Below are 12,727 nucleotides of genomic sequence, written 5' to 3'. Positions count from 1 at the left end.
TCTTCGCTATTAGTCAAAAGTGGTACAAAAGTGAAATAAAATAAATCAAATCATTACTTTTTACAAAAGTACAGGGTGTCCCAAAATGAATGTTACCATTTAAATGTAAATAACATCTTTATTAATAAAATTAACAAGAAATTTGAATGACACATAGTATACAAACAGGAGATTCATAATTTAGGTGTGGCGATGATGGTGCAACAGTCACGGTCAATGGCGAACGACATCAAGCAGAGGTAGAGGTAGAGGACAAGCTAGAAACATGGTGGTAGCAGGATGGTGCAACAGCACATACGGCCAGACAGACAATGCAGCTGTTAAAGGAGATCTTTGGAGAACGATAATCTCTAGATACTCTGACTTTAACTGGCCTCCCAGATACCCTGATTTAACAGCACCGGACTTTTTCCTATGGGGTTACCTCAAAGACCAGGTGTTTAGAAGTAAGCCCAACCACACCCCCATATCAAAAACAATATCCAGAAGGAGATTCAAGCTATTGGCCCAGACACATTAAGAAAGGTCACGTGTCTGTCTGGCGAATGATGGAGTGCACCTACGTAGGGTTATCAGATCGCTATGAGGGAAATGTATGACATAATGTTCCAAAATGTAGGACATTGAGTCAAAATGTAGGACACAAAACATTCGCAATAAATAATACATAATTCTATAGAACACGTTAGAGAGTAATTTAAAATTGACACTTTTCAGGAAAAAAAGTTTTTAATGTATTCTTTAATTCAAAATTTCCACAGAGGAGCCAATTTTTCCTAAAATTTCAGGGTTGTCAAAATATATTTATGAGAAACTGTACAGTCAAACTCTTTGATATTATATGGACCAGTACCAAACTTCTTACAGACTTTATAAAAAATTAAAAAATAAAAATCTCGTGAGTCCGTTGAGCTGATGGTAATGAAAGTAATATCTCAACCTTTGCATTATGACCTGTAATGGAAAACAAATATTCAGCAATTACCGTAGAAATGGTTCGAGAAGTTTCATCTTGGGTAGTTTTTAGTTGAATAACAGGGTGTCTACCAAAATAACAAATCCAAAATTCTTGAGTTTTTCAGGATTTTTCTTTACATTTATTTTTCGTTTTTGTTTACCTAAGTAGGGGTCGATTAAATAAAAGTTAAGTTTGAAATTAGCAATTAAGAAAATAATATTTAATAAGAAAATCCTACCAAAAGGCTGGTTAAAATGAAAACTCCAGCAGTACACAACAAGAGATTTAGACCTATTTTATCCATTAATGCATCCTGTACTGTATTTTGCAGACTAGCGAGGCTCTGGCGTTTGGTGTGGGGCTAGTGTTGTCGTCCCTATATGTTTCTGATTGTCTCATCATCCATCTTATCTTATGGCCATTCATCCTCATCTTCGCGACTAGCCAAAGGGGCAGAAAAGTTAAGTAAAATAAACTAAATCCACTAATCAGTCCGTTTTTTCCGTTTGTCGTCTAGCAGGACAATATTTTCATTTCATTTTCGGCAATGACTGAAGCAAAATAAATGTCACTATTGAGTTTGGGAGCGCAGTTCATAGACTTGTAACTTGCATGATTTGTCTAAGTTAAACTGAAACACGTATTTAGCCTAATTTTATTATGTGACGCTCAAAATGTAGGATATTTATGACATTTTTCAAATTCCTCCCGGACGCCGGACACAATGCTAAAATGTAGGACATGTCCGGGAAAATCCGAACGTCTGGTAACCATACACCTACGTTATATCATATTCCACACCTAAATAATGAATCTCCTGTTTGTATACTATGTGTCATTCAAATTTATTGTTAACAGATTGATTAATAAAGATGTTATTTACAATTGAAATTGTAACATTCATTTTGGAACACCCTGTAGTAGGGTTGAATGAAGCTTCGTCCTTATTGTAAGAACTGAAATTTGTCTAGTACATATCGGTGCTAAATGCTCCCGTGTACAGATTATTTTGGAACATACACCAAGGGTCTCGTTTTTTGAATGTTTCTGAAGCATTTGTAGCTAATATAGTCCGGATACTGTGTATAAGCTGCTTCACACTGACTAATGGGTGGATTGACTGAAATGAAAATTTTTGGTGCGTCTACACTTAGGCTATTTGCATTCCTCACATTATACGTGGTCCAGCCCCTTACCGTTGATACAATCGATACATATATCTGAGGACAAAAATCTCCTCATAAGGTTGAAACCTGAGACTATGTAATGGGTGCTCGGCACACATAAGGACAAGACACAGGACAGCACACAATCCTACAGAGAATTATGCTGGCTCTAGGTCCAGAAGCCAGAGCCTCGTTAACCTACAACAATGCGGTTACCGGGTTGTACTGCCTGGAAGTGAGAACAGCCATTCCTTAGGCCAGTCTCACACGGCAGTTAGGTACGTACGTCCTCACTTCGCTGAGCTTTCTCTTATTCACTTCCCGACAGAATTAGGAACCGTCTCTAAATCCATCGTTAATACCATAGAACTAACAATCAGAATTGAGGAGCACACTGGCCAGCTGAAGTAGGAAGTAGAAGAAGAAGGGCAATAGATGTTCGACTGTTTATTCAAGGCACTTAAAGAAGAAAAAGATTCCACCAATACAGCTATATAAATGATTGAGGCGAATATTTTATTAGTTGAGTGAAGAGTCTACTAATTATTATTGTTTTAAATAAATAGTTCGAATGTCCAAATTTCCTACTGTGATACTGTTATTTTACTTTCACAACCGATGCGAATAATTTTCTTTGAAGTAAACATTGAACAGCCACATACGTATGTATGTACTCTGGTTTGTTGGCTGTAGCAAATAGACTGTGCTGTGTGTAGCACCGCAGCTGCTAGTGTTGTAATGATATATAAATTACGAATTGTAATTAGTTCTTCATAGATTTCAAAGTAAATTTCACAATAAGTATTTTAGGAGCAAAGAAGTGTCAATGAAATATAAATATAATATGGTAGCTTAATGTAAACACCACAATTTTCGCATTTTGAATGTTGTGAAGTTTATGTAATTTAATTGACTAGTTCGTATGTGGGGATATATTTCAAAACCGTATGAGAAGGCTTTCATTAGAATATACAACTTGTATCGTAATATACGGGTAATGCAACTTTATGATAGTGTGTCCGTAAAGTGGTATATCAACTTGAAAACAACATATGTTGTATATTCACATTCACTGCTACGGGTTACATGTGCTACATTTTTCAACAGTGCCAATGTTATTCTCTTATTCTTTTAAGAGAAAACATTATTTTCCCAAATCTTCAGCAGTTATTAGCATCTAAACTTGCGAAGTGTTATACCGTGTTTGCGCAGTCGCCATTTTTAAATATCCGATTTTAACGATCGTGTGAGACCCCTTTTGCTGCCTTCGCGAACTGAAGACTTAAAAAATCTTATGGTAGTTTACAGTCGGAGGTGGGTCGGGAAGTGAGGACCTACTTAACTACCGTGTGAGACTGGCTTTACATCCCTGCTTCACGCTGGCCGGTGACTTCATCGCTTCACGAACCCTCGTGTCCACATGCAATGACACCCAAAAAACATTTCTCAGTGTATATGTGGTGGGAGACATGAGTCGTGTGGGTTGTACACCTCTGTTGCATATGCCATTGCTGTTATAGAAACAGACCAATGTACCGTAACAGAAGATTTCCATATCACAATTCTATCAGACCACCATTAAGTTCTAGTCGAAAAACAGTGTTTTTATGCGACGCATATGTCTCTAATATTTGTCGTTAACTCTCTCCCGTCACTCAAACACAATCGCATCTCCACAGTTTAATTTGCACTGTCAGGAAATTTCCTTGGCAAGGCAAACAACACTGATGATAACAACGAATATCACAGTAACTTTACATACTGTACACCTTGTGTTTCAAGCTGGCTTCTTCAACTGGCATATGACATAAGTAGGTGAAGACAAAATACAACGTAGGTACAGACTGATACGGAAACGCCAAAGTTGATGCAACTGGAAAGCAGACTAGTATAATCTCCGAACTTCCAACTGCTAAGCCATCGCAATGGCACCCCTGCTGGTTTCAAAGAGAAAGTTAGCGTTTTCCATTTTCTGTAAACCTTGGTGAATGTATATATAAAGGGTGAACATGTTTCTACGTACTACAGAAATTCATCGAGTGCACAGGATTCAATATCGAACACCTAGGAAAGCTCTTTTTACGCAGGTAAGGGGAAACATAAGAGTCTGAACAGGCAAGTATGCCTAATTATGTTATAATTGACTTGCATCCGAATTTCCAACACTCGGATCATCTTGCTGGCAAGATTATAACAAGGTAAGGAGTGCAAGTAAAGTAAAGTTAGCCCCGTCCAGTTCGCTGCACTGTTTGACTCTCTCTGCTCTCATGCGTCTAGTTGGTTACACGGTGCAACACCGATTCGTCTGCTTCGTTGAACGTCATTTCCTTGCACAACCTGGCCTGGTGTCCAATAGTGCAGCGAACCAGACAGGGTCATTGTAAAAGAAAAACTCTAAATGATTCCCCAGTAGTGCACATTTTGACACACCCAAGTGTAAGAGCAGGTGTTCAGTGTGTAATTTTAATGCACATTGCTGCGAGTACTTTACCGCAAGGGAAGCGTGGATCATTGGTGACGACAAACACACTAACAATTGAGCAGAAGGGGTGGTCGTGTCAGATACATTTGTCACACTGACACCCATTCTCTGTACACCCAAAATATGTAGGTTCAATCAGCTATATTGCTTTCAAGTCAACTGTTCCTGGCCTTAGCTAGGGCATGTATCAAACTGGTGATCAACCTGTATATGTAGATCACATAGTCCATGACTGACTGGTACGACTGGTGCTACACAGGAACTGGTCCCGCTGAAGGCCCAACTGGGGCCGCGGGGTCCAAGCCAGGGCCCCATTTCCGGAGGAACAGCAGTCGATCTGACATGAACCTCTCGATCCAGCACCTAGGATCGATCCTGGATCCAGAGAAAATAGGCTGTTCCCGTTTGTGTATTCACCCGCTGACCCATGCTTACCTTCTTCATATATGTTTCATCAAACATGAAGTAATTAGGTATCAATATCAGGAAAATCTTCATATACTGATTTAGAAGGCTTGGCTCTGCCACTGACTCGCCACCCTTGACCAATGGGACCAACCCAGCAGGTCCAGTGGCGGCACGAGACCTTCTTGTAGGTATGTGCCACTGGATAACTGTCTAAGATTTCGGTGGCCAGGTCTTTTAAAAAAGTGTATTTACTTTGTTATTACGTGATTCAAAACAAGAACATATTAACAAAAAATAATAACAAGAAATTATAAATATTCAAATCTTGCACATTGGCCGTGTCCCAAAGGTGCAAGACCGTACTTGAAGCGAGCATCCTCCGAGTATGTTCTTGGAGTGCGGTCTTGAAGTCGTGGACTGGAAGTGAAAGTCTTTCGAATTGCACTTCGACTGCAGCGCCAAATACGATCAGTAGATAAAGCTGAGTACTCGTTGTTTTCCCCACGTTATAAACACTTGTTTTCCACCATAGAAATCACGTTGCATTTTCAAATGTTCGTACACATACATTTCCACACATTAGAAGCACTTTAACCAACAACTTGCTGACCTTCTACCTCCGCGATTTTAAACAAACGAACAACGAGTGCGGAAATCACGTGACCGAGTCAGCTTCTATCTGCACTACGAGATATGCACTTGCGTACTCGTATTCTTGGCGCTTTCGAACTGTACTAGGTGACGTCACTTCCGCCAAAACCATGCTTCAAGTACGTACTTCGTACCTTTCGGACAGAGCCTGAGAATATATTAAATTTTAGGTTCGATTACATTTCACAATGCGACATAGTAATAATTTTAAAAAATACAAATATATTAACGGTATAACGTGTTAATGGGAACTATATAAAATATTCTTATACACGGACCTCATCACCGGCATGAGCAAGGGGTTAGGGCCTCCCCGATGGCGCAGTGGTAACGTCGTCGCCTTGTAATCAAGGGGCCCCGGGTTCGATTCCCGGTGGAGGCACATAGTGGTTCGGATCCCACTTTAAACTGTAGGTCCAGTCCCGATTAGCCATCCTGTGCATAAAGTGGACTTAAAAACGCCAAATCAATCCAATGAGCAAGGGGTTAGTAAAGCGCGTATATTTTGGAGCGTAAGGGATGACCTTGTCTGAAGATGCCTAAATGTCAACCTCTATTGTGCGTAGTACATTCTGGACTGCATTGTATGCAGGTTGACGAGACTCTGGCGCTTGAACTCACAGCCCCCTCGAGTCACTTCTTGCGCAGAGGACTTGCTTTCGTTCGCTTGCTCCACAAAGACACGTCTCTACTCGATTTTTCAAACATCGTAACACTGTAAATACTGTAATTCGTTTAGCGATAACACATGTATCGCTCTCATAGAATTTAATTCTGTACTTCTTTCTTTCCAGGAGATTGGAACTCTACACAACGAAAATGTTGAAATTCGTAACTTGTGTGCTGTTATTGGCCATCATTACTAATGGTAAGTAGATTTACTAAATTGTTTGTAATAAAACTGGTTCAATTCTACACGGTAGGGACAAACTTACTCTGTTATCTTTACTTATTTATGTCATTTCATTTCTTTTCTGTTCTACATGAACAGATAGAAAAATATAAATCAATGATAGCCCGCCCTGTCACAACGAGAATTCTGTTAAAATATTTCTAAGGACAGCCATGAACATTATTTCATAGTGGTACATGCAAAATAAAACATATATGATTAATACAAGATAGAATTGGCAGAAAAACAACGCAAAATAACATAATTCAATCAATCAATACAAAATAGAACGAACTATTAAAATTTTACAAATTTCTAAGAACACAACTTTGAAAACTTACAAGGTATTGCTCACAGGCATTGGCGTACGTAGAGGGGGATCTGATGGGGTTACAGCCACTTCCGAAATTATAAGAAAGTCAAAATTTTCAATTGAAAGCAGCAAAGAGCTCTGTAAATGCAAAATCACCTTAAAATGACCCAGAATACAATTTTTGTTTTTGAAAAACTTTGAAAACAAAGATTAAAAATGGTAATTACGAAATATTTTATAGTGTATAATGAGCGCAGCTAAGTGGTATCCACCTGTAAATTTGCAGCCCTCTCCCACCCGCTCCCAATAGAAATCTTGTGTACGCTAGTGCTCGCAGGGTCAGATTTTCCCAAATGGTTGTAAAATACTGTTTTACATTCCAGTGGCAGTGATGTGTGATATAATATATCGATTTTTTTTTTAAATATATAAGCAGGGCAACATTACTTGAAACACAAGAATTGTTTGAAACTATTTAGGCAGTTGGTAGTTCTAGAAAGGGTTCCAATCCGCTATTATTATCTTGAGAGGGATGCAGTGAGGTAAGCATGAGGGAGACATTTCTGAACATTGGTGAAAATGCTCCCCCTAATGAGCAAAACGACATCAAAAGTTACCTTTCCCCTACTTTGTAGTGAGTTAGAGCTGTTTTTGGTTTTCATTGACTGGACCGCAATACCTTCGCGATTACGATGACACAAACGTTAAGGAAAATGAGCAATAGGGTCTAACGACTTCCAACCAACATCTTGTTTGACAACGTGTAAGTCCACTTTTGAGTGGAAATACAATGGAAGATATAATCCGTTCAATAGATGCTTGCGAGGCATGATTGAAATTGTCAACCATAATTAGACTGTCAACATGTAGGAATGATGATTGTATTTGCATATTATATGCATTACCATAATTTACTCCTGAATGAAGTAATTTCATGATTACATTCCATCGATATTTCACCACCAGAAATTATTCTACTCTTCTCCTGTGGTGTTCATTTTACAAGTCTTACAATATTTCCAGCACAGTAACAGATAATACAATTACCGTATTATTTCTGTTTTGAATCGAATTGATGTTTTAAGTCATATTTATGCATCGATAGGCTAATCGGGACTGGACCTACAGTTTAAAGTGAGATCCGAACCACTGTGCAATGCGTCCTCCACCAGGTATCGAACCCGAGACCCCTTACAAGGCGTCGACGTTACCACATCGCCATCGGGGAAACCTGTATTATTCTTGTTCATTTGCATTGTAAACTCATTCTATTATAGTGTTATATGCAACGGTGTTCGGTCAACCACTTACATTCACCGACAACCTCGATTCGAATCCCGGCCTGGGCATGTGTGATCTTTGTGAGTGTCCTTTCATCAATTTCATCATATCATCACTCATCCTCATCTTTCGCCATTAGCCAAAAGTTGCAGAAAAGCGAAGTAAAATAAATCAAATCAATCGATCAACCACTTACGTTGAATCTTTCCTCCAAACTCCTAATCACGAAAAAGACATTGGAGAGCAAGGTGTATGCCCCCTTATTTCTTTACACGAGTGGCCGTGTGCATCAAAATTTAAACTCGGATCAGGAAAGAATCATTGGAAAATTCCATTACAGGAAGACGGTTAAACACTTTTATTTATTTATTTATTTAATAGAAGATTCCAAATACAGCGTTAGCCATTTTACATTGGAACGTTTTTATAGAACATAAGGACAAAAAAATAATAACATAATACATCAAAAATAATAACATAAAAAAAAATTACATGTGGTTAAAAGACTTACATATTTTTTGCTAACTTTCTTCTAAAACTGTCCAGATTTTCAAAAATGTATATTTGGCTTCCTAGATTATTATATTCACTGGGCAGTCTATGGAACAGAGAGCGCTGGATGAGACACAATCTCGGCTTCTGAGAGGCAAAAAGTTGAGTGCTTCTTGTTGAACGGGCAGGCACACGAAAGTGAATTTCCTGAAGAAGGCGGTCACTTCTGAGGTTGCCATTCACTATTTTATGTAGAAATATTTGGTCAGCCTGTCTATGTCTCTCTTGTGGAGTTTGGATATTTAACATTTGCAGGAGGATGGACTTTTGCAAGTGTTTTGAAACAAGTTTAACTTCTGATAGGTCATTTTAATGTCTGAATCTGGTGGTTTTCGATACTGATGTATCGACTATAGGCAGTTGTTTTTAAATAGAAAAATAACGGAAAGTAATTTCGAGGGCGTGCAAATAAATTACTAGAGGTGTTGGGTGTACGTACAGTGGCGACAATTCGTGAATTATGCAAAAACTGCCTGAAAATTAATTTCAGGTTATGTGGTGCAAAAGGTAAGGTCTCGGGCTACTTGTGCACCCTAACTCTGTATAACTTACAGCACTCATTTTTTTAAATAAGTTGTTAGAAATGCTTGAATATATGTATGAGCACACTCATTTATAGCCTTCATACCTGTCACATCCTTGTATTTGTCGATGTGACTGATTAGTGCACCTCTTTCAAATTCAGAGAAGCTTTCTACCCGAATTACTTCTATCTTATGCGGTCCTTGATTGTAACTTTTTTTTAGTTCAACAGGGTTTACAAGCCAACCAATCAGGTATAACTTTACATAATCTCGGATCACTTGAACGAAATCTCGTGAATATCATTTTTGGTTGGTGCAATGCGAAACTTTAAACCAAGTTCATTTAGAGTGGATTAAAATTGTTCATCTGAACTTCGAAATAGTCGGCGTTGGTGCACACGGCGATCAGGTGTTCATCCGCGTTAATCCAGAAAGCAATGGTTTCGGAGATCTAGTATTTATTTAGTAAATAGACACTAGATCAGTAGCCAATGGCTCCGAAACCATTATTTACAAGATATATGTACAGCCTATAACCTGTCTGGTCGAAAGATTTCTGTTTACCCGTTCGATTATAAGTTTTGACACATCTTGAGAGATTTCTGCTTAACTGTTCGATGGATCAAGTTACAGAAACCCGTTTAGTAACGATTAACTTGTGAGCACATAGACTGTTTTGACACATATGGAGAGATTTCTGTCTAGCTGTTCGATGGGACGTGTTCCGGAAACCTGTTCAGCGTGAGCACATAATCTGTTTTGACGCACCTTGAGAGGTTGCCTACGTGTTCGATGAAACGGTTTCTAGAAATCTACACAATACAGAGTAACTCTGAGACCATAACCTGTTTGGAGCTTTCTTGAAGGGTTTCTGCTTATCTGCTCGATTAAAGAAAATAATTTTAAAAAATTGAAAAGTCTACTTTCACTTTCGAACAATATTGTTAACGAATAGAAATATTTTTCAACAGAAGTTTGCTCATTTATATTTATAACGTAACACATAGAACCCACATTTTATAGATGTTTAATACGATAACGTGGGTTGATAAATTCCGTTTTTCACTCTCTGTTTTTCATGAATTAAAACTGGCAATTTCATGGATTTGCATATTAATACACAATCTTTCTTCAGTCACAAGCACAAGATCAAAATTCCAAATTTTTCAAACATAATTCTATATTCTAAAAGGAAGATTGATTGATTGATTTGGTGTTTTAAATTCACTTTATGCACAGTAAGGCTAATCGGGACTGGACCTACAGTTTAAAGTGGGATCCGAATCACTATGTGCCCCCACCGGGTATCGAACCCGGGACCCCTTAATTACAAGGCGACGACGTCTAAAATGAAGAGGCATAAAGCATTCTCGCTCAGTGAACAATTTTTCCACGTACATTTACTATGTTCGCCTAACGTAGAGTAGTCTTCATTACGTTACACTCAGACATTTTTAGTAAATTTTCTTGCAGTCTTGCTAATGTTGATTCGCGTTTTTATTTGACATTCGTGTCATTGTATCTTGCAGACCTTGTGATAAACGAAGCTGTGCCTATCCGTGAAGAACACTCCGGGATGCACAAAAGGTCTCGAGACGAGCACAAAGGACACAAACGCGAAGTGCCAGAAAACTTTGGCAAAGCTCCATCAGGTTCAGGTCTACCAGATGTCTCGGGTATGGCAAGCGGTTCGGAAACTCCCAGCGTTCCGGACATGCCAAGTGGTGCGGAAGCTCCAAATGTCCCCGATCCCGCACAAGTGGCCGAGGTTCCAAATACTGGAAGTGCTGGAAAGGAAGAAGAGGAGAGTTCAAGTTCTGGAGGGTCACCGGTATCCGGCATTCCAGCTGGTCTTCCAGACACTTCAGGTGGTGTTCCAGCTACACCTGACGTTTCAAACCCTGCGGGTAGTGTTCCAGACGCTGCGGGTGGTGTTCCAGCTACACCTGATGTTCCAGACGCTGCAGGTGGTGTTCCGCCTGTACCTAGCTTACCTGGTCAGTCAGGAGCTGCAAGTGAAGCAAGTGAAGCTGGCACGGAGAGTTAATCATGTAGAAAGGGTTTGTCGAATAATAAGAGTTCAGTGGAAAGACCAGTCACGGCCTTATAGGATTTTCCAAGAACATTCATTGTTCTTCAAGATCAGTTTCTAGTTACTGTAGTGAACGCTCATTTGCTTTATCATCTCGTGATGAAACTCAAAACTTTCCATTAGTGTGTTTGTACAAGTCAAATATTCCTGTTAGAATCGATAATAAAGCACTTCTCATTCCTCAAATCGAACGATGTATGTCATTTGAAGAACATATCCTTCTAGACCACATTCATTGATGAAGTACTGATCCACACATTTCCACCAAGCAATTATTACTTTCCCCACAATAAATACTGTATGTATAAAAGTATTTCATATTGAAGTGTGGCCAGAAAATTAGTATTGAAGAATATCACCATAAAGCAGGGTCATTGCTTCCGTTTAAATAGTCACACCTACCTGGTGTCCTTTGTGTTCCTAGAAAAGCTAGACATAAGGGGGCAGTCATGACAGCCACCAAGCCCTCTCCTGAATACGTCATAGAAAATTTGACAGCACTACAAAACGTAACTACTATTTAACACAGCAGAATATTTACGTCATTGTACTTTCCATAGTGTTTTAACTCAACAAAACGAATAAACTTATGTTGTTGTTTTTTTTTTTTGCAAGAGTGATGTTACTTTTCGGTGATGATATTCCAAAAATTCGCTTTGTATGTTAACACAATTATCTGCCAAATATGCAGCTACGATTATACAATCATTTGTGTTTCTAAATTAGTATTTTAAATTGTTTCATACACTGGAAACGAGTCTTGAGGATATTTTTTTTCTATTACTTATCGAGCGATAATTACCGATGTCATGGTCCCTGTGCGATGTTAGTACATAGTAACTAATCAATCTCCACAAAATCGCGCCAATTTCCTCGGTAGTGCAAAACCTTTCATACCGATGCCATAACTCCCATGTGACAGTACGTGATAACTTGTCCCCGCCAGAATCGCACCACTTCGCGCTCGACAAATGCCGATGTTACGGCTTCGTTTGACTTTAGCTGCCCACTCGATTTCCGCCAGAACTGCACCACTTTGCTCGGTGATGCAAGAAGAATATGAAAAATTATTGGAAATGTCCATATACACGTGGTTTCACGTGGCTATCGGAATTATTCCATGTGTAACACGTATCATAGTTTTCTCTTGGGTAAAATTTTTGGAAACGTGAACGTGCGTAAATATGGTACATTTTATTTTTTTTATGCCTAAAACAAGCATGTTTGATTTTCGTGGCATTTTCGCTTTTTATGCACAAAATGTGTTGAAATTCGCAAAAAATCACAACTCGCATTTTATGCTAAATTAGCGTTATATCACGATTTTGAATGGTTGAACATTTTTCGTTCGCGAAAAAACAAAGGTCCCTACATATGAGACAGCAGTAGCCAAAAAATATATTGCGTT

General features: G+C 38.8%; 1 protein-coding gene across 1 annotated transcript; it reads left to right on the top strand.

The window, feature by feature from the left end:
• The first annotated feature begins 4,155 nt into the window (after nucleotides 1–4,155).
• LOC146001858 (uncharacterized) lies at nucleotides 4,156–11,482 on the top strand. Its single transcript, XM_083139565.1, has 3 exons — nucleotides 4,156–4,211; nucleotides 6,460–6,533; nucleotides 10,757–11,482. The coding sequence occupies exons 2-3, from the start codon at nucleotides 6,485–6,487 to the stop codon at nucleotides 11,272–11,274; spliced, it is 567 nt and encodes a 188-aa protein (XP_082995691.1). The 5' UTR covers nucleotides 4,156–4,211; nucleotides 6,460–6,484; the 3' UTR covers nucleotides 11,275–11,482.
• The last annotated feature ends 1,245 nt before the right edge of the window (nucleotides 11,483–12,727 follow it).

Source organism: Lepisma saccharinum, chromosome 18, assembly GCF_977018435.1.
Source record: "Lepisma saccharinum chromosome 18, izLepSacc3.1, whole genome shotgun sequence".
NCBI lineage: Eukaryota > Metazoa > Arthropoda > Insecta > Zygentoma > Lepismatidae > Lepisma > Lepisma saccharinum.
Note: the sequence above shows the minus strand (reverse complement) of the source record. Positions and strands in the feature narration are given on the sequence as shown.